A 25,541-nucleotide genomic window follows, 5' to 3' on the forward strand; every position below is an offset into this window, starting at 1 on the left:
CGCTCCGATCCTCCTCCTCCACCATCGACCCATCGTCTCGTCCTTCTCCACTGTTGATTTGCCTCCTCCTCTTTCAGCAAGCTAGCTCCTTCTCCTTAAGCGTCGCCTTGTGCTTATTTTCCTTCTCAAGTTGCCACCTCGTGCTCGTCTTCCTCTTTAAGCCGCTACCTTGGCCTGTCATCTTGTTCTTTTCTACCGTTAGCCTGCCTCCTCCTCCTCCTTCGATAAGTTATTCCTCCTCAAGCCGTCATTGCCTCGTGCTCATCATCCTCCTCAAGCCGCCACCCTATGCTTGTCTTCCTCCTCAAGCCGCTGCCTCGTCATCATTCCTCGTCTTACAATTTATTTGTGGCTCACCCGGGCTTGATTTGGCTTGGTCTGGCTCGACTTGAATAAGACTTGATAATAGGCTTAATTCAGTTGGCCCGGCTTGAGTTGAGCTGAGCCGAGCATGAGCAAAATTATTAGGCTCTAAATTAATATCTAGTTAAGCCTGAGCTGGAGCCGGCTCTCTAGACTCACCTCGTTTATACCCCCTAAATAAGACAATAACCACAGTTACTTGTGGACCCCGGCCTTATTTGTTGCATGGACATGTAAGCTACATATCATGACGTGCTCCAAATTCAAATCCTGGCGACCCAAAAAGCTGGCGCATTCGGTCGATTTGAATCGAAGTGACCCTCAACTCTCATGATTTTAAAATTGGACATGAGCATATAGTCATCTTAATTTATGGAAATTTGTAGCAAGTGATGAGCGTGGATTAATTCCTACATGTTCTTTATTACAAAAAAAAAAGTCTGGACTGGATTATGTTAGACCACTATAATTAGGCATGTAATTGTGGCTGTAATTGTGCCTTAGAGGTAGGCTTGAATTTCTCCCTTTGGCTGCTATATATGTACCCCTGTAATCATACGTGATATACAAGAAAATCTTTCCACACTTTCATGGTATCAGAGCGGCTACAATCCGCTACCCTTCCGCAATCCTAGTCTACGCGCCGCCGGTCCTTCTCGCCGCTCCTGCCGCCGATTCACTCGCCCGGAGCGCTGCTGAGCCGATCGCCGCGCCTTGATCGCCCGCCCTGCCCTGCCCCTTGCACGCATACGCGGTCGCTGATCTCAACCACTCTCTTTTCCCACCATGCCGGATACCAGCGATGCGGCCACAACCCAGGAGGCCGCCCTTGCCGAGCAGGCACGCAAGGACGAGGAAGCCCGTCTCCACATTGAGGCCCTCGACAAATTTGAAGCCGCCCACGAGGCCATCTGGGCTCAGGCCACCGCCGTCGTTAACGTGAAGGCCCTCATCCCCGTCATACTCGACAAGGCCACGAACACCTACACCAAGTGGCGTGGGCTGTTCCTCACTGTCCTCGGCAAGTACGCGCTGACTCACCACGTCCTCAAGGATGAGGCACTTCCCGAGCGCCCTACATGGCTCCAGGCGGACTGCGTCGTGCTGACATGGATCTACGGCACCATTTCCAGCGACTTGCAGCAGTCCCTCATGATCCGGCAGCGCCCCGCACGTGAGGCGTGGTGCTATCTCGAGGATGAGTTCCTTGGGCAGAAGGAGTCCCGTGCCCTCCTCCTCGAGACGCAATTCCGCAACCTTCGCCAAGACTCCCTGTCAATCACCGACTTCTGTCGTCGCCTTGAGACAATGGCGGCGTCTCTCGCTGAGTTCGGCGATCCTATCGGCGATCGTCAGATGGTCCTTACTCTGCTCCGTGGCCTGAACGGGAAATTCCGGCACATGGTGACGATCCTTAAGATGCACCGCCCCTTTCCGACGTTCACCGAGGCACGCACCCATCTCCTGCTGGAGGAACTGGAGATCGACGCCCGGCCTCCTTCACCGCCTGCAGCCCTCGTCATGACGCCGGTCGCGTCCGGCCCGACTCCACCCTCCAACACGCCGCGACAGGTGAACCAGATGGCTCCACATCGTCCCTCTGGGGCGCCCAGCGGCAGCGGCGGGCAGCGCTCCAACAACCGTCGCCGTGGCCGTGGCGGCCGTGGCGGTCAGCAGCAGCTTCCTGGCAGCGGTGCACCTCCAGGGGTAGGTCAGCAGCAGCTTCCTGGCAGCGGTGCACCTCCAGGGGTACACCCTTCTTTCGGCCAGCCCTGGACTGGTTCTCTGCAGATGTGGCCATATGGCCGCCCACCACCGCCACAGCAGGCCTTCACCGCCTTTCCACAATATGGCAGCCCGTTTGGCGGCGTTCCAGGCGGATACGGCTACACTACGCCATCGCCGTATGTCTACGGGGGAGCTGCGCCCTCGACACCGACGCACCAGGGGCACCCCGCGCACTATCAAGTGCCTGCGTCGGCACCCTGGAACCCCACTCATGGTGGTGCATGGAACCAAGACTCGTTGGTGCAGTCCTTCAACACGATGTCGCTCACCCCACCACCACCACCTTCCGAATGGTATGCCGACTCGGGCGCTGGCTCCCACATGACTGCGGACGCTGGTACACTCTCCTCTGTTTCATCCCCTTCATCACTTACACCTTCATCCATCGTTGTTGGAAATGGTGCACTTCTTCCCGTAACAGCCACTGGATCACAAACCTTCTCTTTCCCGCATCGTCATCTTGTTCTTAATGATGTTTTAGTTTCCCCACATATAATTAAGAACTTGATTTCCATTCGCCGTTTTACCACTGATAACAACTGTTCTATTGAATTTGATCCATTTGGCCTTTCTGTGAAGGACCTACACACCAGGAACGTGATCGCCAGGTGCAATAGCTCCGGCGACCTCTACCCATTCTTCCCACCCAACATCAGCACCGCAGCCTTCATCGCAGCACCTACCTCGATTTGGCATCGGCGTCTCGGCCATCTTGGGCGTGAAGCAATGTCCAAACTCATCAGTTCCAGTGTTATCTCCTGCAATAAAGATGATCTAGACCACATCTGTCATGCGTGCCAACTCGGTCGGCACACACGGCTGCCTTTTGGGTCTTCTAGCTTTAGAGCATTTAATAATTTTGATTTGATACATTGTGATCTTTGGACATCTCCTATTGTTAGTGTGTCTGGGTACAAATATTATCTTGTCATTTTGGATGATTGTTCCCATTACATTTGGACTTTTCCCCTCCGTCAAAAATCCGAGACATTTTCCACTCTCTCAAATTTTTTTGCGTATGTTCAAACTCAATTCGGCACCACCATCAAGAGCATCCAGTGTGACAATGGCCGCGAATTTGACAATTCTGCGGCCCGCACGTTCTTTCTCTCCCACGGCGTTGCACTTCGCATGTCGTGTCCATACACTTCCCAGCAAAATGGAAAGGCCGAACGCTCTCTCCGCACACTTAACAATATTTTGCGATCTCTTCTTTTTCAGGCAAGTCTTCCGCCGGTCTACTGGGTCGAGGCACTTCACACCGCAACCTACCTGATTAACCGCCTCCCCACCAAAACTCTCGCCTTTTCAACTCCCTACACCCACCTCTATTCCACCCAACCCTCCTACGACCATCTCAAAGTTTTTGGATGTGCTTGTTACCCTAACATGACCGACACAGCACCTCACAAACTTGCACCCCGCTCCTCTCTATGCGTGTTCCTCGGTTACTCCTCCGAACACAAAGGCTACCGATGTCTGGAGCTTCAGTCGAACCGCATTCTTATTTCTCGCCATGTCGTTTTTGATGAATCCTCCTTCCCCTTCGCCAACATGTCTACCACGCCCATGGCATCCTCCAGCTTGGACTTCCTTCTTGATGAGGATGACCTTACCACTCCGGCTCCTGGAGCTCCGTTTGTGCATGCAGGTATACCCACCAGCCCGGCGTCACATCCTGAGCTGTCCCCTGTGTCACCTGCACAACCTACTGCCAGTAGCGTCTCCCCTGCCTCGCCACCTGGGAGCCCCGGTGCTGCTGCCTCCGTCCATCCCGCAGGGGCTGCTGCCACCAGCACCACCACCACCGGCCGCACAGTGGCCACACGCCCCGTCTCCGTCACCCCCGTCGACAACGCGCATCCCATGCGCACGCGCGGAAAAGCCGGCATCGCCCAACCTGTGGATCGCCTAAATCTCCATGCTGTGGCCATGTCACCGCTGCCTCGCTCCGTCCGCGATGCCCTGACTGATCCACATTGGCGCGCTGCTATGCAAGCTGAGTTTGATGCATTGCTCGCCAATGACACCTGGAGTCTTGTGCCACGACCTCCTGGTGTTAATATGGTTACGGGCAAGTGGATTTTTCGTCACAAGCTGCACGCTGATGGCTCTCTTGATCGCTACAAGGCTCGCTGGGTTCTCAGGGGTTTCACGCAGCGGCCTGGCATTGATTATGATGAAACTTTCAGTCCCGTGGTCAAGCCCGCGACAGTCCGTGTAGTTCTTTCTCTGGCTCTTTCTCAGGACTGGCCTATTCACCAACTGGATGTGAAGAATGCGTTCTTGCATGGTACTCTCACAGAGACAGTCTACTGCGTTCAGCCCACGGGCTTTGTGGATTCCTCTCGTCCTAATTTTGTTTGCCGACTCAACAAATCACTATATGGTCTGAAGCAGGCGCCGCGTGCTTGGCATCAGCGGTTTGCCTCTCATCTTATTTCGCTTGGATTTGTTGAAGCAAAGTCAGACACCTCTCTCTTCATATATCGTCGAGGAGCCGATACAGCTCTGTTGTTGCTCTATGTGGATGATATTGTTCTCACTGCTTCCTCTGCTGGTCTTCTACAGCATATCATTGCGGCCCTTCAGCGTGAGTTTGCTATGACAGATATGGGTCAACTTCACCATTTTCTGGGTATTTCAGTGTCACGGTCTGCTACTGGGTTATTTCTCTCTCAGCGTCAGTACACGCAAGATATTTTGGAGCGAGCCGGGATGAGTGAGTGCAAGCCATGCAGCACCCCTGTTGATCTACACTCCAAATTATCTGCCGAGGGATCTCCTGTCGCTGATGCCACACAGTATCGCAGCCTAGCTGGTGCCCTACAGTACCTGACTTTCACCCGTCCAGACATCGCCTTTGCTGTTCAGCAAGTGTGCCTCTATATGCATGACCCCAGGGAGCCTCACCTCACGGCTCTCAAGCGGATTCTGCGATATCTGCAAGGTACTCTTTCACTTGGCCTAACTATGCGCCGCTCTTCACCTACAGACCTTGTCGTGTACACGGATGCAGACTGGGCTGGCTGTCCGGATACCCGTCGCTCTACCTCCGGCTATGCAGTGTTTCTAGGAGACAACCTGGTGTCCTGGTCCTCCAAGCGCCAGCACACAGTCTCACGGTCCAGCGCCGAGGCAGAATACCGAGCTGTGGCAAATGGTGTTGCTGAAGCTACCTGGCTGCGACAGTTGTTAAATGAGCTTCACCATCCACCTCGCCGAGCTACCGTGGTCTATTGTGATAACGTCAGTGCCGTATATCTCTCCAGCAACCCAGTGCAACATCAGCGAACAAAACATGTTGAGATTGATCTCCACTTTGTTCGAGAGAAAGTTGCCCTCGGTCATACTCGAGTTCTTCATGTACCTACGACATCACAGTACGCAGACGTCTTCACTAAGGGTCTTCCTACCTCACTCTTCCAGGATTTTCGGTCCAGTCTGACCGTTAGCGAAGCTCCCGATTAGACTGCGGGGGAGTGTTAGACCACTATAATTAGGCATGTAATTGTGGCTGTAATTGTGCCTTAGAGGTAGGCTTGAATTTCTCCCTTTGGCTGCTATATATGTACCCCTGTAATCATACGTGATATACAAGAAAATCTTTCCACACTTTCAGATTAGTCCGAGATCCACTAAGAGATCTCCTTAGAATAGAACATTAGAAAGGCAATATAGGTGATGTAGAAACCTGCGTCCTGAAACGGAAATGAGCATTAAAATAATCAATCCACTCACGTGATTTATTAAACAATTTCAAGGAAAAGTCTACAGCCATCCACCTTTGACCAGAGCATATAGTCATCTTAATTTATGGAAATTTGATCTCCTTAGAATAGAACATTAGAAAGGCAATATAGGTGATGTAGAAACCTGCGTCATGAAATGGAAATGAGCATTAAAATAATCAATCCACTCACGTGATTTATTAAACAATTTCTAGGAAAAGTCTACAGCCATCCACCTTTGACCAGAGCATATAGTCATCTTAATTTATGGAAATTTGATCTCCTTAGAATAGAACATTAGAAAGGCAATATAGGTGATGTAGAAACCTGCGTCATGAAATGGAAATGAGCATTAAAATAATCAATCCACTCACGTGATTTATTAAACAATTTCTAGGAAAAGTCTACAGCCATCCACCTTTGACCAGCGCATATATCCACTTTTTTTATTGTCCTTATTAAAACTGCAACGCTTCTTCTTCAATCGTAGCAGCTTAGCTAGCAATGGAATCAAAACCTCACTTTGTCTTGGTTCCTCTACTGGCTCAAGGCCACATGATCCCTATGCTCGATATGGCTCATCTCCTTGCCGAGGGCGGCGCGCGCGTCAGCTACATCACCACCGCTGTCAACGCGGGGAGAATCAAGACCACCATAGACCGCATAAAGGAATCCGGTCTCCCAATCCATTTCGTGGAATTCCAGCTCCCTTGCGCAAAAGCTGGATTACCCGAAGGTTGCGAAAACTTTGACCTTCTCCCTTCCATAGACTTCTTCAAGTCTATGATGTCAGCCATTGGCATGCTCCGCGAACCCCTCGAGCTTTATCTTCGAGCGCAACACTCTCCGCCGGCGTGCATCATCACCGATTTCTGCAATCCTCCAGAGACCACAGACGCCGCTCGTGAACTCCGTATACCACGTGTCATATTCCACACTACGTCGTGCTTCTTTCCTTTATGTGCACACCTCATATATCGTCACAAGATTTTCGATCGAATCATCGACGAGTACGAGACTTTCCTCGTTCCCGACTTCCCAGGAGAGGCAATTGAGGTGAACAAAGTGCAAGCACCTGGTTTCTTCGGCGGGCTCGCATCGGAAGACCTTCTCGAGTCAGCACTGAAGGCAGAGGCGACAGCAGAGGGACTGGTGATCAATAGCTTCGACGAGTTAGAGCCATCGTACATCCAGCAGTATGAAAAGATGTTGGGGAAGAAGGTTTGGGCGATCGGGCCATTATGTCTTTACAACAAGGACGTAGACAACAAAGCCACACGAGGCAACAATTCATCTATTGATAACCGTAAAATCCTAACATGGCTCGACTCAAAGGAGGAAATGTCAGTAATCTACATTAGCTTTGGTAGCTATGCGCTTGTGGGACCTTCGCAGCTCATCGAGATAGGATCCGGCCTTGAAGCATCAAATAAACCCTTCATTTGGGTGGTCAAAGGGGTAGAGAGGTCGATCCCAGAGGTAGAGAAATGGTTATGTGAGTTTGAAGAGAGAACAAGCTCAAGAGGAATCATCATTAGAGGCTGGGCGCCGCAAATGGTGATCTTATCGCATCCGGCTGTCGGAGGATTCTTTACGCATTGTGGTTGGAATTCTACGTTGGAGGCTGTGGCCGGCGCAGGAGTGCCGATGGTGACGTGGCCTCGTGTTGCTGATCAATTCCTTAACGAGAAGTTGGTGGTGCAAGTGCTGAGGATTGGAGTATCGGCAGGGGTGAAGGTTCCGAGTTCGTATCTAGCAGAGGATACTGATGTGGTTGTTAAGAGGGATGATATAGAGAAGGCGGTGTGGAATTTGATGGACGGAGGAGAGGAAGGGGAAGAGAGAAGGAAGAGGGCTAAGGATTTGGGAGAGAAAGCAAGGAGAGCGATGGATGAAGAAGGATCTTCTTATATGAACATGAAACACTTGCTACAGTATTTCTCATAAACAGAGGGTGTTTATTTAGTTTGATTTCACCTATCATTGTTAAGCCTGGGAATCACCATTTGAAACCTATATTTTTGGTTATCTCTTCGGAATATTCACTTAGTCGATATATAGAGTAACGCACGTGGCCCTCGAAGCACTATATATATATATATATATATAATTTGATGAGGAGGAATAAGAAAGAGCCTTGAGAGCTAGCTTTTCATTTTGCTGTATCAAGAACAAACACAATAAAAATAAAGCAGACATTGTAATCCTGTTTAGCCACTATAGTTATAACGATATCAGTCTTAAAAGAAAAAACACTCAATAAAGAAGCAAGCCTGTAAGATAATATAGACAGGCTAATGACAAAGTCCAGTAAATATAAGCAAAACCATAGCATAACTATGAATCCAAGAATAGAACTTAAAACAGCAACAAAAAAAAGGACAGCCAGTACGGTTGCCTTACGATTTGACAGCGGGGCGAGTGACTTAGTCAATAACTACAGACTCAAATAGTTGATATGCTTATTCCAGTATGCTTCCCTTTCCCTTTAACTCTTACGTTAAGACTTAAGAGCATTGATCATCAAAGTCCAGCTGAAATTTTAAAAAAAACATTAACTACGTGAAGAAGAAATAGTCAAGATAGGATGTGTGTAAAAGAGAGAAATTAAAATAGAATGAGATAATTGTGTGCTCAATTAAGATGAATCAAATACATAAATAAGAAAAGATTATAATAATCTCTCCTACAATTAAATTTGTCTATCCAATAAATTAGGATAGAGCCGATATATACAAGAAAATTAAATAACAAATAGATTAACCAAATCAATAACAATAGTAATAAAATTTGATTTCGATATTTTTTTTCAATACTCCCTCTTAAGTTGGAATCAAATCAGATTTCGATATTTCTTTTCAGCAAACATCCCTCTCAAATTGAAAATAAATCTGATTTTAATTTTTTTTTCCTAACAACGCGTACCTTTCTTGTCTGAGAAATCGCTGAAGGCCGGACTTACTGTGCAGCTCCAATGCCCACTTCTTGTTGATAACACTCGCAGCACGAAATACAGAACCCAACAAAAGTACCTCGCCTGATCGAATAAACCGAAGGAAACTGGAGGACAAAGTACATGGAAACGACCGCCATATTGCACACTCCGAATCAGCTACAATAACGAGCTAACCACGCAAATTCAGAAAGAAGTAAAACATTAATATCATCTTCGCAACAACAGTACATACTACCATCAATCCATTGCCATCTGAAGATGACGAGGCAAGTAGTAGTCATGAATAGTTCTAGTGATCATATTAAGCCTCACTTTGTTCTAGTACCTCTGATGGCCCAAGGCCACATGATCCCCATGATCGACCTTGCATTGCTTCTCGCCGAGCGTGGCGTGCGGGTCACCGTCATCACCACGCCTTTCAATGCGTCCCGGTTCAAAACCACCATCGACCAAGCTAATGTTTCCGGCCTACCGATCCGTTTTGTGGAGCTCCCTTTCCCTTGTGCCGAAGTCGGCCTACCAGACGGATGCGAAAACCTCGACGTCGTGCCATCGGTGGATCTCATGCTCAATTTCTTCGAAGCAACTTCCCTTCTTCAAAAACCAATGGAGATTTATCTCCGAAAACATGAGCTCTATCCGAATTGCATCATATCAGACCTTTGCCATCCTTGGACTAAGAAGGTTGCAAGCAATCTCAACGTTCCACGGCTTACCTTCTTTAGTATTTGCTGCTTCTCCCTCTTGTGCAATCATAATATATCACATTACAAAGCCTATGATGGTACGTCTGGCTTCCCTATATATGTGTAGTATGAACATTTCTTATTAGTTACAGGCTAGCTCTGTAACGGGAGAAATCTTATCCTATATTTCTATGACAGGGATAACGGATGAGAACCAGCTTATCGTAGTGCCGGGCTTAACACAAATAATCGAGGTGAGCAAAGCTCAAGCGCCAGGGTTCTTTTCGGCACCTGGGTGGGAGAAGTTGGACGAAGAGGTGCGTCAAGCCGAGCTCGTCGCAGACGGTATAGTCGTGAACAGCTTCGAGGATTTGGAACATTCATACATCCAGAGCTACCAAAAGGCCATGAACAAGAAGGTGTGGACTGTTGGGCCACTTTCTCTCTACAACAAAGATGTTAGTGGGATGGCAGTGAGAGGAAACAAAGATACATCCATTGATGCAAACAGATGCATGGCTTGGCTCGATATGATGAAGCCCAGATCAGTTATTTACGTCAGTTTCGGGAGTCTAACGCACGTCCTGCCGTCGCAAATTGTGGAATTGGGGTTAGGATTGGAAGCCTCAAACCACCCCTTTGTATGGGTGATCAAGAACAGGGAGAGATCTGATGCTGTTGACGAGTGGCTCGCAGATGGATTCGAGGAAAGGGTGGGTTCAAAAGGTTGTATAATTAAGGGATGGGCCCCGCAGGTGATGATTTTATCACACCCGGCGATCGGAGGATTTGTGACACACTGTGGGTGGAACTCGACGTTGGAAGGAGTCACCGCAGGCGTGCCCATGGTGACGTGGCCTCATTTTGCTGACCAGTTCCTTAACGAGAGGATGGTTGTGGATGTTCTTGAGATTGGAGTGCCAATCGGGGTGACGGAGCCAACCATGTACGTGAACCCGGAGGTACTAAAGGTTGTAGGAAGGGATGACGTAGAGAAAGCTGTGAGGAGTTTGATGAATGAAGGAAAGGAAGGGGAGGAGAGGAGAAAAAGAGCAGAGGTGTTAGGAGAGATGGCTAGAGAGGCTATGAGAGAAGGTGGATCATCTCATGTCAACCTGACGCATATGATCAATTCCTTTTGTGTGAACGATAAGAAGAGCAATAAATGCAAGTGAAAGAAAATTGAGAGAAAAAAGAAAGGGGGTAAGTTTCTCATACTTTTTACGCCGGGTTTAGCCCGCTTTTTTTTTTTTTTTTTTTTTTTTTGTCTTTCTTTATTTTAAAGGCATGGATTGGATCTGTGTGGGCTAAATAAATCTTAGCAATCTTCGAAGATAATATAAAATAATGATTGAACCCAGAAGAGTTTGTATATATATATATATATATATATCTATTGGATGGAATGCGTTTGGAGAATTCGGATCGAGAGAAAGTACTAATCCATAGGCCACGGGCCATCCGAGTGTTACAACGTTGTGGCTTATGGCCAATAGACGTAGCCCAACAGGATTTTGGGCATGATACTTAGAGAAGAACTTTTTTGGGCATCTTATACTTTTCTTCTTTAATGAAGCTTGAAAAAGAAGAAAATAGTATCAACGGTTACCTAGAGATGGATAGATGGGTAGATAGGGAGGGATCATGGATTTTTGGCATTTGTTCTGTTTTTCTTATTAGCCGGTCACGGCACCTTTATTCCGTCGTCTTTTGTAAAGGTCCGTGCAATGCAATAGACTAGAGCTCCGGAGCTAGAGACAGGACTCACGTGAGCGGTCATGTGAGTAGTCCAAAATCCTACAGTCTCAGTCTCAGTCTCAGGCCTTAGAAATTAGATCACCGTCAAGCCGAATAGATTCAGATTTGGCATTTTACACTTGCTGCTTCTCGTTCTCGGAGGGGTATCGAATTAAATAATCACATCGGTTATAGTTCGGCTCAAATAGTTTGGCTCGCTTAGCTAAAAAAAACTAATATATATATATATATATATATATATATATATATATATATATATATATATATATAACACAACGGCTCACTTTTCCCGTAACTTTGCCTTAAACATTTTCACCACTTACGTTTGAATTTTGTCATTCCCCAACTGATTCTTAAATTCTATCATCATTTATATTCAATCATTATCTTTACATCCATCTCTTCTCTTGATTTCTTACTCTATTTATCTTCTCTTCTTATTCTCCCATCCGTAATTTCAAACGGACCTAGCAGAGCATGGGCGTGCTCACATTTAGTTGAGTTACACGCTTACCAAAAGAGAAATTTATATTTTAAGTGCTTGATAGCACTCATGTTTAGAGGTGTCCGTGAGCTAAACTTCAGCTCGGCTCGGCTCAAAAATTGAAAAAGTTCAGCTCAACTCGAGTTGGAAAAAGCCAAGCTCAGCTCGACTTACTTTGCTTATGCTAGTTTTTCTCAAGTTCCACCACCATGAATACGGTGCAATATCCCATCGTAGGAAAGAAACTCCTTTGTTGGAACAACTTCTGAATCCTATGTTCCCGACAAGGCAGATGTCGCCACGTACTCCTAGATTTAAGTAGGCTAGTGGCGAGGGAGCTTGGCAGAAAGCAATGCGAAGGAAGGCCTCGGCATCGTCCCAATCTTCATTCCACCTCGTTTGAAGAATCGAGCAAAAAGCTAGAGGGAGAGAACCTCGACAGTGGTGTGATGTCCCACGTGGTGACAAAGGTGATGTCGATGAACTAGGGCAGAGATGAAGCCAAAGGAAGGTGAAGAGACTCACTTGCTGGCAACTCGTTCATATGGCTCTGCTTGGCTCTAATTCATCATTTCAAGCATTAATCCTAAAAGGAAGCAAGGAGATTGTTGGAGGTGAGGACGACGACGACGAACATCTTACAGATGAGGCTTGGCAGATCTAGAGGAGTGGGAGGGCAGAGAGGCCGGGCTTGTGGAGATGGATAGTTTTGTTGACGGAGTGTCATCGATATAGAAAAGAATTGAAGGAAGAGAGTGAGGAAAGAAAGAAAAGGAGAAGAAGGAATCATGTGAGTCACGAGAATTTATATACTAATATATATAACTACAATGTTCGAGCCTAATTGAGCCGAGGTCGAGCAGGCCAGCTCCAACACGGCTCGGCTCAAAAATACATTCGAGCCTAATATATTAGCTTGATTTGACTCACTTAGAGTTTGAACAGAATTGGAGTCGAATTCGAAATAAGTCGACTTCACGAGCTCACAGGCTGTTTTTTGGCGGTCCTACTCACTCATGTGTAGTCACTCACTGGGTACCCCACATACCAGGAGACAAATGACCATAGATTCTCTACCTCGGTATCATATAAAATCTTACGTGATAAGATGCTCTATCTCAAATGGTACAAAAATCATCCTGTAAATTACAACAGGTGGGGAAGCACAAGCCGAGTTCCATGCAGCATCGTGTTGCACACTTTTCATTCCCTCTCCTGAAAGGGGGTGGGAGAGAGAGAGAGAGAGAGAGAGAGAGAGAGAGAGAGAGAGAGAGAGAGAGAGAGAGAGAGAGTTTTTCTTATTATATAGTACCTCTCTTTCCTTCACGCTTGCATTCATCTACAAGAGAGAAGGGTGAGAGGAGCGGCAATACATCGAGGTTTTCTTTGCCAATCTATTCCGGTTGGAGGTAGGTCTGTATCGCCCCTCCTTTTCGAATATAGGAAGAAATCCATGTCGTTTGTATCCCCGGCAACTTTCCTTCTCAAAAGAACAAATAAACCATATGGTTGTTTGCACTTCTCCGTATTGCTGGATTTTTGTAGAACAATATGATCCATATGAGTGCTCTTTATCGCAATATACAAGTAAGATAGAGGAAATATTTTATTTTGATCATTACACTTTTTTCCAGTTAGAAGCTAAGTGAGTCGGATAATGTTCGACAATCTTTATTCAGTCTCTTTTTTATATGAACTTTCCAACACAACACATGTTTTTCTACCTCATTATTATACAAAACCCTCCTCATGTGAAAAAAAAGAACGTGAGAAGGACCCAGATTTTCTATTTAAATGATCCAAAATTCTAGTTATTCCGGAATCCTTGGTCCCAGTCTATGTAAAATAGAAACAAAAATTCCAAAGGCAAAAGAGACTTCACCATACAACAAGTGCGATAGAGTACAGATTTTACTTTGAGACCTTAAATTTTCTGATACTGCATCGTGGTGAGCTGCAATATTCCTTCTCCTCTGCTGGATTCTTGTAGAACAATATGATTATTATTACTATTTGTTTCCTTGTTCTCCTCAGTTGTCCATCTTTGTGTTATTTATCACATATTATACAGGTGAGATAGAGTGATTAAGGTGTTGTAATCTTACTTATTTGTAGGGAGATTTTTAATTTTTTTTCGATTCCTTTGGTGGTGAAGATCTGGGAGAGCTATCATGGCGGAAGAAAGCAGAAATGCCCCACTTGCCAGCTCTTCCTCGAGGAGACTCCCTGACTTCCAGCAATCTGTGAAGCTTAAGTATGTCAAGCTTGGGTACCACTACCTCATCACCCATGGAATGTACCTCTTCCTCTTTCCCGTCATTGTCGTCTTAGCCACCCAGCTGTCCACCTTATCCCTTGAAGACCTCCATGACCTCGCGGACCATCTCCGCTTCGACCTCATCTCCATCGTCCTCTGCTCCTCACTCCTCGTCTTCCTCTCGACCGTCTACTTCCTTACCAGGCCGAGACCGGTCTATCTCGTCAACTTCTCCTGCTACAAGCCAGACGAGGCCCGTAAGTGCACTAAAAAATTCTCTGTGGAGCGCTCCATTTCGACGGGCTTGTTTACAGCAGAGAGCGTCGAATTCCAGCGTAAGATCGTCGAAAGATCCGGCCTTGGCGACTCCACTTACTTCCCTGAGGCTTTTCTTAGTATTCCACCACTTCCATCGATAAACGAAGCAAGGAAGGAAGCTAGGACCGTCATCTTCGGAGCCATTGATGAGCTTTTCGCGAAGACGAACGTGAAACCAAAGGACATCGGGATCTTGATTGTGAACTGTAGCTTGTTCAATCCGACTCCGTCTCTTTCGGCCATGGTCGTGAACCATTACAAGCTCAGGGGAAACATCCTTAGCTATAATCTTGGTGGCATGGGTTGCAGCGCGGGGCTAATCTCGATAGACCTCGCGAAGGATCTTCTCCAAGTCCACGCCAATTCCTATGCCTTGGTTGTCAGCATGGAGAACATGACCTTGAACTGGTATTTTGGCAACAACAAGTCGATGCTTATCACGAACTGCTTGTTTCGGATGGGTGGGGCCGCGATCCTCCTATCCAACAAGAGATCAGATCACCGACGTTCCAAGTATGAGTTGGTCCATACGGTTCGGACCCACAAAGGCGCCGACGACAAGTCCTACAATTGCGTGATGCAGGAGGAGGATGATACCAAGAAGATCGGCGTCTCCCTTTCCAAGGATCTGATGGTGGTGGCTGCTGATGCCTTGAAGACCAACATTACTACACTGGGCCCTCTAGTGCTGCCCATCTCTGAGCAGCTACTCTTCTTGGCAACGGTGGTCGCAAAGAAGTTCTTTAAGATGAAGATTAAGCCTTACATCCCTGACTTTAAGTTGGCCTTCGAGCATTTCTGCATCCATGCTGGGGGGAGGGCCGTCCTAGATGAACTGGAGAAGAACTTGCAGCTTTCTGACTGGCAGATGGAACCGTCGAGGATGACGCTCTACAGATTTGGTAACACTTCAAGCAGCTCTCTCTGGTACGAACTGGCATACACCGAGGGGAAAGGAAGGATTAGGAAGAAGGATAGGGTTTGGCAGATAGCATTTGGGTCTGGGTTCAAGTGTAATAGTGCCGTCTGGAGAGCTCTGAAGGCGGTGAATCCTGCAGAGGAGAAAAACCCCTGGATGGATGAGATTAACAACTTCCCAGTTGCAGTTCCGGAGGTGTCCAAAATTTGATTCCAGTCTTGTTTATTTAAGACGCACGCCCTTGTGCTGGTTGCGTCATTGCTGTTATCTGGATTAATTCTAGTTGTCCTGCATTTCTACGGTACCGCAAAAAAAAAAAAAAAAAAAAAGAAGCTCAATGCCCCCCTAATAAGGGGTTGTTAGTTACTCATTTAAGATGATACTTACAATTATCGTTGCCATTTACGAACGACCCTGGTTCTTTTATTTCCACAATATATATGAGCAGTCAAAATTAGAGTGGACTTCAAATATGAGTCATCTACACTGGACTCCATATTTAGAGTCTCATCTAAGAATTTAGAGCCCGACTCTAAATAATTATTTAACTTTGTAAAATATTAATTTTGCCCTATAAAAATTTAATTTAAAATTTATATGTATCTTTTATTAAATAATCTAGTTAATTAAAATAAGTATATAATTTAGTATTTTAATCAACTTTTAATAAAAAAATACTATCTAAAACGAGTCTAATATTAAGTTATTTTAAAATTTTAAATTATATAATCAATATTTTTTATTTATTAATTTAAATAAAATTAAATATTTAGATGAATATGATTTCTTTTAAAGAAATATACATGAAATTATTAGAAAAAGGTAATAATCATTTTCAAGTTAGAATAAATGAGGTGGGTAAAATTAAGGAGACTATGAAACCGGTAGACTTATTGGACTATTAGATTCTTATTTTATTTATTTATTTTGCGTAATGTGATCTTGATGCTTGTAATAGTTTTCTAATCATATATTTTTTTATTAAAAAATAATAATATTAAAAAGTCTTATTAAATAATTTAAAATATAATATAAATATATATATTAATTAATCATAAAAATAGAGCCCGGATTGGAGATAACCAATGCCTATATTTGGAGCCTCTCTCCCTCTCTTAGAGATGCTCTTAGTAACTCTATATTTGGAGCCTCCCTCCTTTGGAGATGCTCTTGGTAGGTAGCCAACATAAAATAAGATTAAGCGCAGTTTCCAACCAACATTGCTAGTCGACAAAAACGTATGAGATAAATCACCAGAGGGTTGATCAAAATTCCATGTGCATCGATAGAAGAATTCGATTATGACAGTCGCATAAGTACCTGCATGGGCGACAATGTAATTCTCATACAGCACCGTCCCGTTATTTCCGAGGCGCGCGCTGAAAAGGAACTCTTCTCAAAAAACTCGTATCATGGCTGGTTTAATTCCAAAATAAAAGCTGGAATAAGGATGAAGATAACCAGATAGTTACAATCACATGCAAGGCAAAGTATAAACAAACTCAAAACGACAATTGACTACAACAATTAAGAACAGCAACAGGTATCAGCTGATGCAACATTCTATTCCTCACTCTGTCCATCCTCAGAGATGTGGAACCCTTCAATCTTGCGGGACACCTCATTCACCCCAACCTTCAGTTTTCCTACAGACCCATTATCTGCATTGACAGACTCATTCACGTCCGTTGTGGTTGGTCCCATCTGCCAAATTCTGATGGTGCCATCCTCCGATCCCGAGGCATATGATTCACCACCAGGGGAGAAGCGGACACAATGGATGGGCCCATGATGGCCTTTGTTACATGCTGCATCCAGGGTAAACATGATCATCGTCATAACATTTACTTATTTTTTTTATAAAAAAAAAGCGCAAGGAATAAACCTATTTGCTACCTCATGTAAAAAATTTTAACATGAAAATGACATTTCTCCTTATGAACCGTATATTTACAGTTTAGTTCTTAGAAAGAAGAAACATATGGAGACCAAGGAATAAAGAAGACACTATAATAAAACTAGAGAGCACAAATTTATGAAAGATATGATAAAACTGTTTGACATAAAAATTAGAAGTTCGTGATCCTATAGATTTGTGAGTTATCACCAGCTAATAACCAGGTGACCAACAGTAGAAAACCATATTATACAATCTAATAGAGGGTGGAATGTAATATCCCTTTTTTCAGTACATTAAAAACACTCTGGATCAGCATTTACAGCAATCAACATGCAAGAGCAGTCCAAAATGAGAAACCAAAACTCACTGATTTCTTCGCCTGTATGGAAATCAAAGACATGAACCCACATGTCTTCTCCTCCGGCAATGAATCTGTCACCCAACTTTGGTTCAAGTGAAGCTGATTCAACTGTGCATGGCATGTTATAGCTTTTTATGAGTCCAAAACTGCATAACAATTTCAAGGCATGGTTACATTAAGAAGACACCAGATAGTTCAGACTAATGGCTTGTTATTGTGGATGGCTATTGAGCAAATCACGTTTCCAATAAAATGTGTCAAGAAAAGGAAATAGAAAGCTTACTGATTTGCATCCCAAAATTTGACAGAAGTGCCATCAGCAGTAGTGATGTACCGACCATCTTGACTAACTTCTGCACTTGTGACAGGTGAGCTGGTTTCAAGAGTCTGAACAATTTTTCCACTTCTCACATCCCACAACCTGCAGAGTAATATATTAACACATCTCATACTAATAACAAACTAACAACTTAACAAGAAAATATCAAGTAACTTTCACATGACATATTCTTCTGATGCTTGTAACTTTCATATCAAGGAAATATCGAGGAACATTATTCTCATCATATTTATAAATATCTAACCAATGCACATTACTAAGTACAATGTTAGAATATCAGAACCTAATTGATATGGAAAATAGTAAAGAGTCAGGAGAATCTGAGGAAGCTGACAGGGTAAGTAGATGCACACCTAACACCCCCAATTTCTGTGCAAGAACTCAATATTGTTTGATCACTGTGAAGCCAAGCAGCAGTTCTGACAGAACCAGGTGACTTATCAATTTCCCTTGGTGATGCATCTGGGCAGTTCAGATCATATATACGTAAAATTTTCTCAATTCCTCCAGTTAGCAATAGGTGTGTGTCCTGCAGAAATTGAAAATTTTACCAGATAGTGCTAAGACATGAGATGACCCAATATGCAATCATTGGCCATTGGTAGTACAATCTTACACACTCAGATTTGCCAAAAGATGAAGCAGGAGAAGGCTATAATAGGGGATATTGCCATTGAATAACTGACAAATCTTAATGATGAATATGTTAAAACTTAAAGAAAGTAAGAAACTCATTACCTCAGAAAAGGCACATGCACGGACGATGTGCTTATGTTCAAAAGAGTGCAGCACATCACCAGTTAATGCATCCCATATTTTACTGCAAATGATTGAAGTGCAGCCACAATGTTATCACTGATTCCAACATCACATAATTGAAAACACCAAAGGTACCAACTTTCTTTGTTCTTCAAGAAACAAAACCTTGGCAATAATTATTATAAAACAAGCATTCTCCATGTTCTCGTTCGTATAAAAATATCAGGTATCATAGAACCTTAAAACAACAAGGTGAGAAAGCAAAGGGTACAGCTGCATGCAGACTGTTGATTTCCAGAAATAATATAGAATATGAGATAGGGTCAAAATAACACATATGGTTTATCAGTTCAGGCAATACTAGTAGAGCTCTATAGAAAGCAAGATAAGTAGATAATGTACGCAGTGAAATCAGCTGATCCAGTGGCAGCATGTAAGGCATTGGTGTCCAAGCAGCAACTCCAAACTGCACCCTTATGCCCTCCAAAAGTTCCAATCCAGTCCCCTGTCTCACCATTTCTAAGCATGGGGTTGGCATCTGAATAATTGGTAAGCATAACAACAAGTCAATAGGTAAGCAATCTAAGATGATACTTTATGCTCTGAATGCACAAACAAGAGACGATTGACTTCTGGATCCCTCAGAAAAGAGCAGCTAAATGACTGAAGGGACAAGAAGAGGGTCAAGAAGCTCTTGTAGTTGCAATCCTGGCCAAAATGACAATCTGTGCTACAAAGATTGCCTGGACGCCTTCAATTTTAGCCATTAAAAAAAAACTAATCATTCAGACGTAGGTAAACAGGCAAAATATTAGGATCCTATCCCTACTCAATGATTTTGTTTTAAAGTAAAGAAGGTGAGTGACACTAATAAAAAAAAGGGCTCATAATGGTGAATTTAATTGGTCAAAATTGAATGTTTCTAATGTCCTTCTTTTACCCAATACTCCTAAAGTTCTAACAATATCAAGTGGTCCAGTTTCGAACGAACTAGCTTAATTAATCAAATAATCATGAAAGAGGAAAATGAAATCTTTCTTAACAAAGAATTCTACCAGTTCATGTGAAATCAATGCACTATTCTCATTTCATCTGCTCCCTATAAGTCACTCTAGATAAGAAACAAATAACTAAGAGCCATCCACAAAGAAGAATCACTTCGACAGGTACTAAATGCAATGTCTTCCTAAATATATTGATGCAGATGTTCCAAATGAGATGAACCATCAACAAAGAAACAACTTTAGAGAAACAGATGTTAGCAAAACCCATTTTCTCTCATGGAATATCCAGCCAAGCGCACAAGATTTAAAATAAAGAAGTATTTATATCAACAAAGTATTCAAATTTTATCCATTCCTTTATTCTAACAAAAAAAGCTGTGCTTATCTAACCCTAATTTCAGGAATAAACTTTAAAGTCTCACCCTTGCTCGCACTCATGAGGAAGAATCCATCAGGTGTTACAGGGCTGTAGAACAAATCGACAACCGGCCGTGAGTGTCCGTGGCACACAAGCGGAACTGCCACCTTCTTCTTCTCCATAGGATCCCACCACAATCGAAGAAATCAGTTAGACAAACTATCGAGCACAACAGCAGAAATGCCAAAAGCCTAACCCTATCGCAAAAATTCAGGACGAAGAAAAATGTCAAAACCCTAATCCTAGACGGAGAACAAGAAGCACAGAACTCCTACTCGAGGAAAAAGGTGGAGACAGGGGCCTGTAACGGAATCAAAGAAGAGGAAGCGCTTAAAAAGGCTCAGAATTGAATATTAGGAAGTGTGGTATGATACGTTTTCGAGAGAGAAATAATAATTACACAAGAAAATCGGGGTAAATGCGAAATGAGAGACGAAGAAGAAGTAAGGATAGAAGAAGTGACCAATGGAGAAGGAGGAGGTGGAAGAGAAGCGGCGGAAAAGGACCAGTTGTTAGAAACCAACGAGTGACGACATTTGGAAACAAACGTGAGATTATATTGGTTGTGTTACTCCTTCACATGCTAGTGCCTAGTAGAGGTTTTCTTGTGAGTGAGATGCGCATTGTGAGAGTTTTGGTGGTGGGGGGGTTCCGGCCGTCGGATCGAGGCTCGATGGTTGAAGGGGTTCTCGGGCCTTCAGAAAATGGCCCAGATAAAATATGGAACAGGCCTTGGAGCTGTAGTTATCGGATCCTTTATGTCGGATCCTGTTATTTACCCGATCCGTGACCCCCCAGGCCCAGGGCGGTGGTAAATGGTAACACAGTTGCTTGCGTTAAAAGGCAGAGAGAGAGAGAGAGAGAGAGAGAGTTCTTCCGGCCGTGTTAGATCGCGATGGCTTCAGTGGCGGTAGAACAAGCAAACCGGCCGCCGGCGGCGGCGGAGGGCGAAGTGTGGTCACCGGTAAGGGCGAGAGGAGTGGGAGGCGAGGGGTTGAGGCAGTACTATCTGCAGCACATCCATGACCTCCAACTCCAGCTTCGACAGAAGACCCACAACCTTAACCGACTCGAGGCCCAACGCAACGATCTCAACTCCCGAGGTCAGCTCCCACAAATCTCTCATAACCCTAACTCTAGCTCCCACGATGATCTTAGTTTCTAGATAAGAATCAATCTTGGTTGTGATTGTGGAGTTCCTTGATTTGATTTATTAGATATGGGAAGGATGCGGTCTGGAATTGTGGTTGGTTTCTAATTTCTATAGAGGAGCAGAAATGAAAAAACTGTATTCCTTATTCCAACGCTTACACGAGTCCTGTCATGATATGAGATTGGTGACGTGATGGGAAAATAATGGAAGTAGATGTTCCAATAATTGGGCATATAAGATTGATCTGATGTAATTACTGTGCTATGGTGATGCTTTGGTTGTTTATGTTGAGGAAAAGAAATGTGAAATCTGGTTCCTTATCTTTGTTTTCTTGCTGGCCGTCTGGGGTTTCTCCCTCTGTCTCGCGTTGTGTTCTACAGTAGGTGGTTTATATGAATTGAGAGGATAAAGTAGTTCCCATATGCATATGGTCATCTTCTTTGAAGTGTCCTTCATAGCCATCGTTTCTTCTTGCATTGAAAATATGTATCTGGTCACCATTAACTCTCATATGGTGTTCTTGATTTTGTTAAGTTGTGGGTCATTCTATTTCTATCGGCAATTGTATGTACAAGAAAAACAACTTAACTTTTAGCACAATTCTTCAAGAGCTTCTTCAAGAACAAATTGACTGTTAAGCTGCCAATTGCCTTTTAATTTATATATGATGGAACGGTGGAATTATTCAAAACTTGTTTTCATTTGTCTGATAGTTACTTGGTATGCCTCTTTTTGCAAGAGGTTCTTTTAATATTCTATTCTTTGGTTATGAAACCATAGTAAGGATGCTTCGGGAGGAGCTTCAGCTACTTCAAGAACCTGGATCATATGTTGGTGAGGTGGTGAAGGTTATGGGGAAGTCAAAGGTCTTAGTCAAGGTAAATCATGTTTGTCATCCAATTTTATTCCTCATAGTCTTTTTGCGTTTTAGTTTTTTACCTGTAGTTGAGGCATTCGTATTTTTTTCTTGATATTATTTCATCATCTTCTCTTTATAGTTATTCAGATGATCTCAACTATGAATATCATTTTATTTTATGGTCACATTTATAAAATTTTCTGGAGAACATGCCATACAAATAGATTTTTGGGCTAAAGTCACTTTTAGGATGTCCAATTGTCTTTTTCAGAGGTGTTAGCTGAGATCATTTAAATTGATGGTTTCCAGGAAAAGGAAAGTTATATTTGGTTAATATTGTCAGAGCGTGTAGATGGCAAACAATATTTAGGACATATATCTGGTCTGGCAGCATTAACGACATTTAGCAGCATTGCTCTTTGAATGACATAACCCTATCATCACAACCCTTATACAGGCTTATATCTACATTCTGTATTGCAAAGATAGTGAAGTTAGTAATTTGTGATCTTATACAGGAAGTAGAAGATAATTATAATTTTTGCATCATGTGATCTATTATATGCGATTTGAGTGCTGTAATGGCATTAATTTGCAAATTTTCCAACATGCAATTTTATTATCTGCATGATCTTCCTTTGAAAAACCTTCTTGTGAAATGTATGCTTGCACTTTTATCTTTGGTTGCTGGCGGACAAGCATGCAAACTTTTATGCCCTTTATTTCCTTTCAGGTCCATCCAGAAGGAAAATATGTTGTTGATATTGACAAGAACATTGACATGACTAAGCTTACGCCGTCAACAAGAGTTGCTCTTCGGAATGATAGTTATGTTCTTCACTTGATCTTGCCCAGCAAAGTTGATCCTTTAGTTAATCTTATGAAGGTTGAAAAGGTTCCTGATTCTACTTACGACATGATTGGTGGCCTTGATCAGCAAATTAAAGAGATAAAAGAGGTTTGCGAAGCAGCAAATCCATCTTAGCTACAATAGCTCACTTGACATAATATATTAGCTTATCCCCTGTATCTTTTGCAGGTTATTGAGCTTCCAATCAAACATCCTGAATTATTTGAAAGCCTTGGAATTGCTCAACCAAAGGTATAGGGAGAGTCATCTCATTTCTCCCTACATGCTTGTTTGATATTATTGGAAATGTTGACGACTTAAACAGTGGAAATTTATTAACTTGGATTTGTTACCTACAGGGAGTCTTGCTTTATGGGCCTCCTGGTACAGGGAAAACTCTGCTGGCCAGAGCAGTAGCTCATCACACTGATTGCACATTTATTAGAGTTTCTGGTTCTGAGTTGGTTCAGAAGTACATTGGAGAGGGCTCCAGAATGGTTCGTGAACTTTTTGTAATGGCTAGGTATGCGTGAACTTTAATTCAAACATTTCCAATCATTAGTTAGTTGGTCTGTTAGTGCAGAAAAGCATAATGATCTTGTAGAAAGTTGCATGTATTCTTGATAGCTTGTTCCTTTGTGCATCAAGGTTATGCAGATCTAAGTATTTCCTTTTTTTGCCTCCTGTATATACATTTATGCTCTAGCTACTGGAGGATGTGTCGAGACTTGAGGCCCTGATGTGACATATTTTATTGCATTTTCTTAGTCTGACTGTTATTGTTATTGGTCTAATGTTGTTCCAGGGAACATGCCCCATCAATTATCTTCATGGATGAGATCGACAGCATTGGATCTGCTAGGATGGAATCAGGCACTGGTAATGGTGATAGTGAAGTGCAACGTACAATGCTTGAGCTTCTCAATCAGCTTGATGGGTTTGAGGCATCAAATAAGATTAAAGTAAGTAGTTTGTTGCTTTTCTTGATACATTGAGTTCTTGTCTACACTCCACATAAAAGGACATGCTAAAAAGCAATATAAACACGATGACCAAACCTTTACTCCTGACTATTTCGGGTTCAGCTAATCCTCTTTCAATGCAAATATCCTAAATTTGGGATAACTTTTTTACAGGTTTTGATGGCTACAAATCGAATAGATATCTTGGATCAAGCACTCCTCAGGCCTGGTCGGATTGATAGAAAAATTGAGTTCCCTAACCCCAATGAAGAGGTGCATGCTCCATTCAACTGCCAAGTGTTGAGATTTTGTTAATTTTGCATTACATGATGTACTTAACCTCTGCATTTTTTTCAGTCTCGTTTCGATATCTTAAAGATACACTCTAGGAAGATGAATTTGATGCGGGGGATTGATCTTAAAAAGATAGCAGAGAAGATGAATGGAGCATCTGGAGCAGAACTCAAGGTTTGTTTTTGTGTATATAAGTTGTTCCTCGTCATGTATCCCTAGTTGACTGTTGCCAATATAACTATTCTTAAATGTCAAGTACATTATAGTCTGAAACCAGCCTCTTTACTTAAACTTAGTAAGTGCTGCATGAAACCCTTCATCTTAGTATTTTATGCATAAAAAACTTTTAAGGGCATATTACCATCTCATCAATTCAGGGTGAACTTGTTTGTCAGTGCTAATGTGGAAGAACCAGGTTAAGTTTCTACCTGTTGTACTTTGTCATTAATCTATGACAGAGGTTGAAAACCCAACGCCAGCAGATCATTTCATTACATAGTTGTATATCAGTTGATCTGAGGTTTGATTACTGTATTGATTCTCATGGAATTTGTTTGCAGGCGGTGTGCACAGAAGCAGGGATGTTTGCGCTTAGGGAGAGAAGAGTGCATGTAACCCAAGAGGATTTCGAGATGGCAGTGGGAAAGGTAATGAAGAAAGAGACAGAGAAAAATATGTCCCTCCGGAAGCTGTGGAAGTAAATCTGTTCTTGTTTACCCTTTTGCATTCATTTTGGAAGGGCAACTATTTCTCCAGTGGCAGAAGCTGTTATTAGCTCATGGGACAAATTACTAATATCCAATCGACCAATGTTGTGTGATGTTTTATTCAATTAACTCGAGTATTTAAACAATGCTTCGGTTTTTTAGCACTACAGTGGCTCGAATTAAGATTGGCCAAGACTGCTAATGATTTTAATGCCTTCCACGTTAACCTTGTTAACCATTTGCACTGTATTCAACATACTTACTGATCAGCAGGCTGATTAAACTCCTTCCGTAATGCAAGCCTTATTCGTTTTAACAGTTCTCAAGTTCGACGATATTATAGAATTGTATATTAGTTCTTTTTCTATATTTTTCTAATATTTATAATATATGTGAAAAGCCGGTTGATGAACTTCACATAGGATGAATGATCGAAAATTTAATACGGAAAGTGAGGAAGGTAATGACCGACAATATATATTGATTTAACCCAAGGCTGGCAATGGAACTATGCAAGTACGGTTGTTATCTTTTCAACTCGACTTTCCGAGAAGATGCTTCATCTAGAGCATATTAAAAGAACATGACCGCCGTAAAAATGCTCTATTAGCGTCATTCTCAGATGGTCAAAGCCTGCGCACAAGAAGGCAAAATCTAACAGCTAAAAATCCTTG

At 43.2% G+C, this 25,541-nt stretch overlaps 5 protein-coding genes across 5 annotated transcripts; 4 read left to right on the forward strand and 1 right to left on the reverse strand.

Moving 5' to 3' along the window:
- Nucleotides 1-820: 820 nt before the first annotated feature.
- LOC140768258 (uncharacterized) lies at nucleotides 821-2,907 on the forward strand. The gene is made up of 2 exons (XM_073108471.1): nucleotides 821-2,488; nucleotides 2,731-2,907. Exons 1-2 carry the CDS (start codon nucleotides 1,150-1,152, stop codon nucleotides 2,766-2,768), a joined length of 1,377 nt encoding a protein of 458 aa, XP_072964572.1. The 5' UTR covers nucleotides 821-1,149; the 3' UTR covers nucleotides 2,769-2,907.
- A 3,399-nt stretch (nucleotides 2,908-6,306) lies between these two features.
- LOC140768257 (UDP-glycosyltransferase 73C6-like) lies at nucleotides 6,307-8,047 on the forward strand. The gene has a single exon (XM_073108470.1). It carries the CDS (start codon nucleotides 6,387-6,389, stop codon nucleotides 7,827-7,829), a length of 1,443 nt encoding a protein of 480 aa, XP_072964571.1. The 5' UTR covers nucleotides 6,307-6,386; the 3' UTR covers nucleotides 7,830-8,047.
- A 473-nt stretch (nucleotides 8,048-8,520) lies between these two features.
- Nucleotides 8,521-10,720, forward strand: LOC140769301 (UDP-glycosyltransferase 1-like). The gene is made up of 2 exons (XM_073109963.1): nucleotides 8,521-9,645; nucleotides 9,677-10,720. The coding sequence occupies exons 1-2, from the start codon at nucleotides 9,097-9,099 to the stop codon at nucleotides 10,697-10,699; spliced, it is 1,572 nt and encodes a 523-aa protein (XP_072966064.1). The 5' UTR covers nucleotides 8,521-9,096; the 3' UTR covers nucleotides 10,700-10,720.
- Nucleotides 10,721-13,033: 2,313 nt separating this feature from the next.
- On the forward strand, nucleotides 13,034-25,185 carry LOC140769302 (3-ketoacyl-CoA synthase 11-like). Its single transcript, XM_073109964.1, has 11 exons — nucleotides 13,034-13,175; nucleotides 13,922-15,464; nucleotides 20,932-21,145; nucleotides 21,976-22,073; nucleotides 22,788-23,012; nucleotides 23,094-23,156; nucleotides 23,264-23,427; nucleotides 23,710-23,866; nucleotides 24,041-24,139; nucleotides 24,224-24,334; nucleotides 24,721-25,185. The coding sequence occupies exons 2-11, from the start codon at nucleotides 13,938-13,940 to the stop codon at nucleotides 24,859-24,861; spliced, it is 2,799 nt and encodes a 932-aa protein (XP_072966065.1). The 5' UTR covers nucleotides 13,034-13,175; nucleotides 13,922-13,937; the 3' UTR covers nucleotides 24,862-25,185.
- Nucleotides 16,550-20,592, reverse strand: LOC140768120 (uncharacterized). The gene is made up of 7 exons (XM_073108238.1): nucleotides 20,047-20,592; nucleotides 19,023-19,158; nucleotides 18,600-18,681; nucleotides 18,215-18,390; nucleotides 17,805-17,942; nucleotides 17,528-17,667; nucleotides 16,550-17,068 (listed from the first exon to the last, which is right to left on the reverse strand). The coding sequence occupies exons 1-7, from the start codon at nucleotides 20,162-20,164 to the stop codon at nucleotides 16,824-16,826; spliced, it is 1,035 nt and encodes a 344-aa protein (XP_072964339.1). The 5' UTR covers nucleotides 20,165-20,592; the 3' UTR covers nucleotides 16,550-16,823.
- Nucleotides 25,186-25,541: the final 356 nt, after the last annotated feature.

This window comes from Typha angustifolia, chromosome 10, assembly GCF_048772165.1.
Source record: "Typha angustifolia cultivar Huaian chromosome 10, ASM4877216v1, whole genome shotgun sequence".
In the NCBI taxonomy this organism is placed as follows: Eukaryota; Viridiplantae; Streptophyta; class Magnoliopsida; order Poales; family Typhaceae; genus Typha; species Typha angustifolia.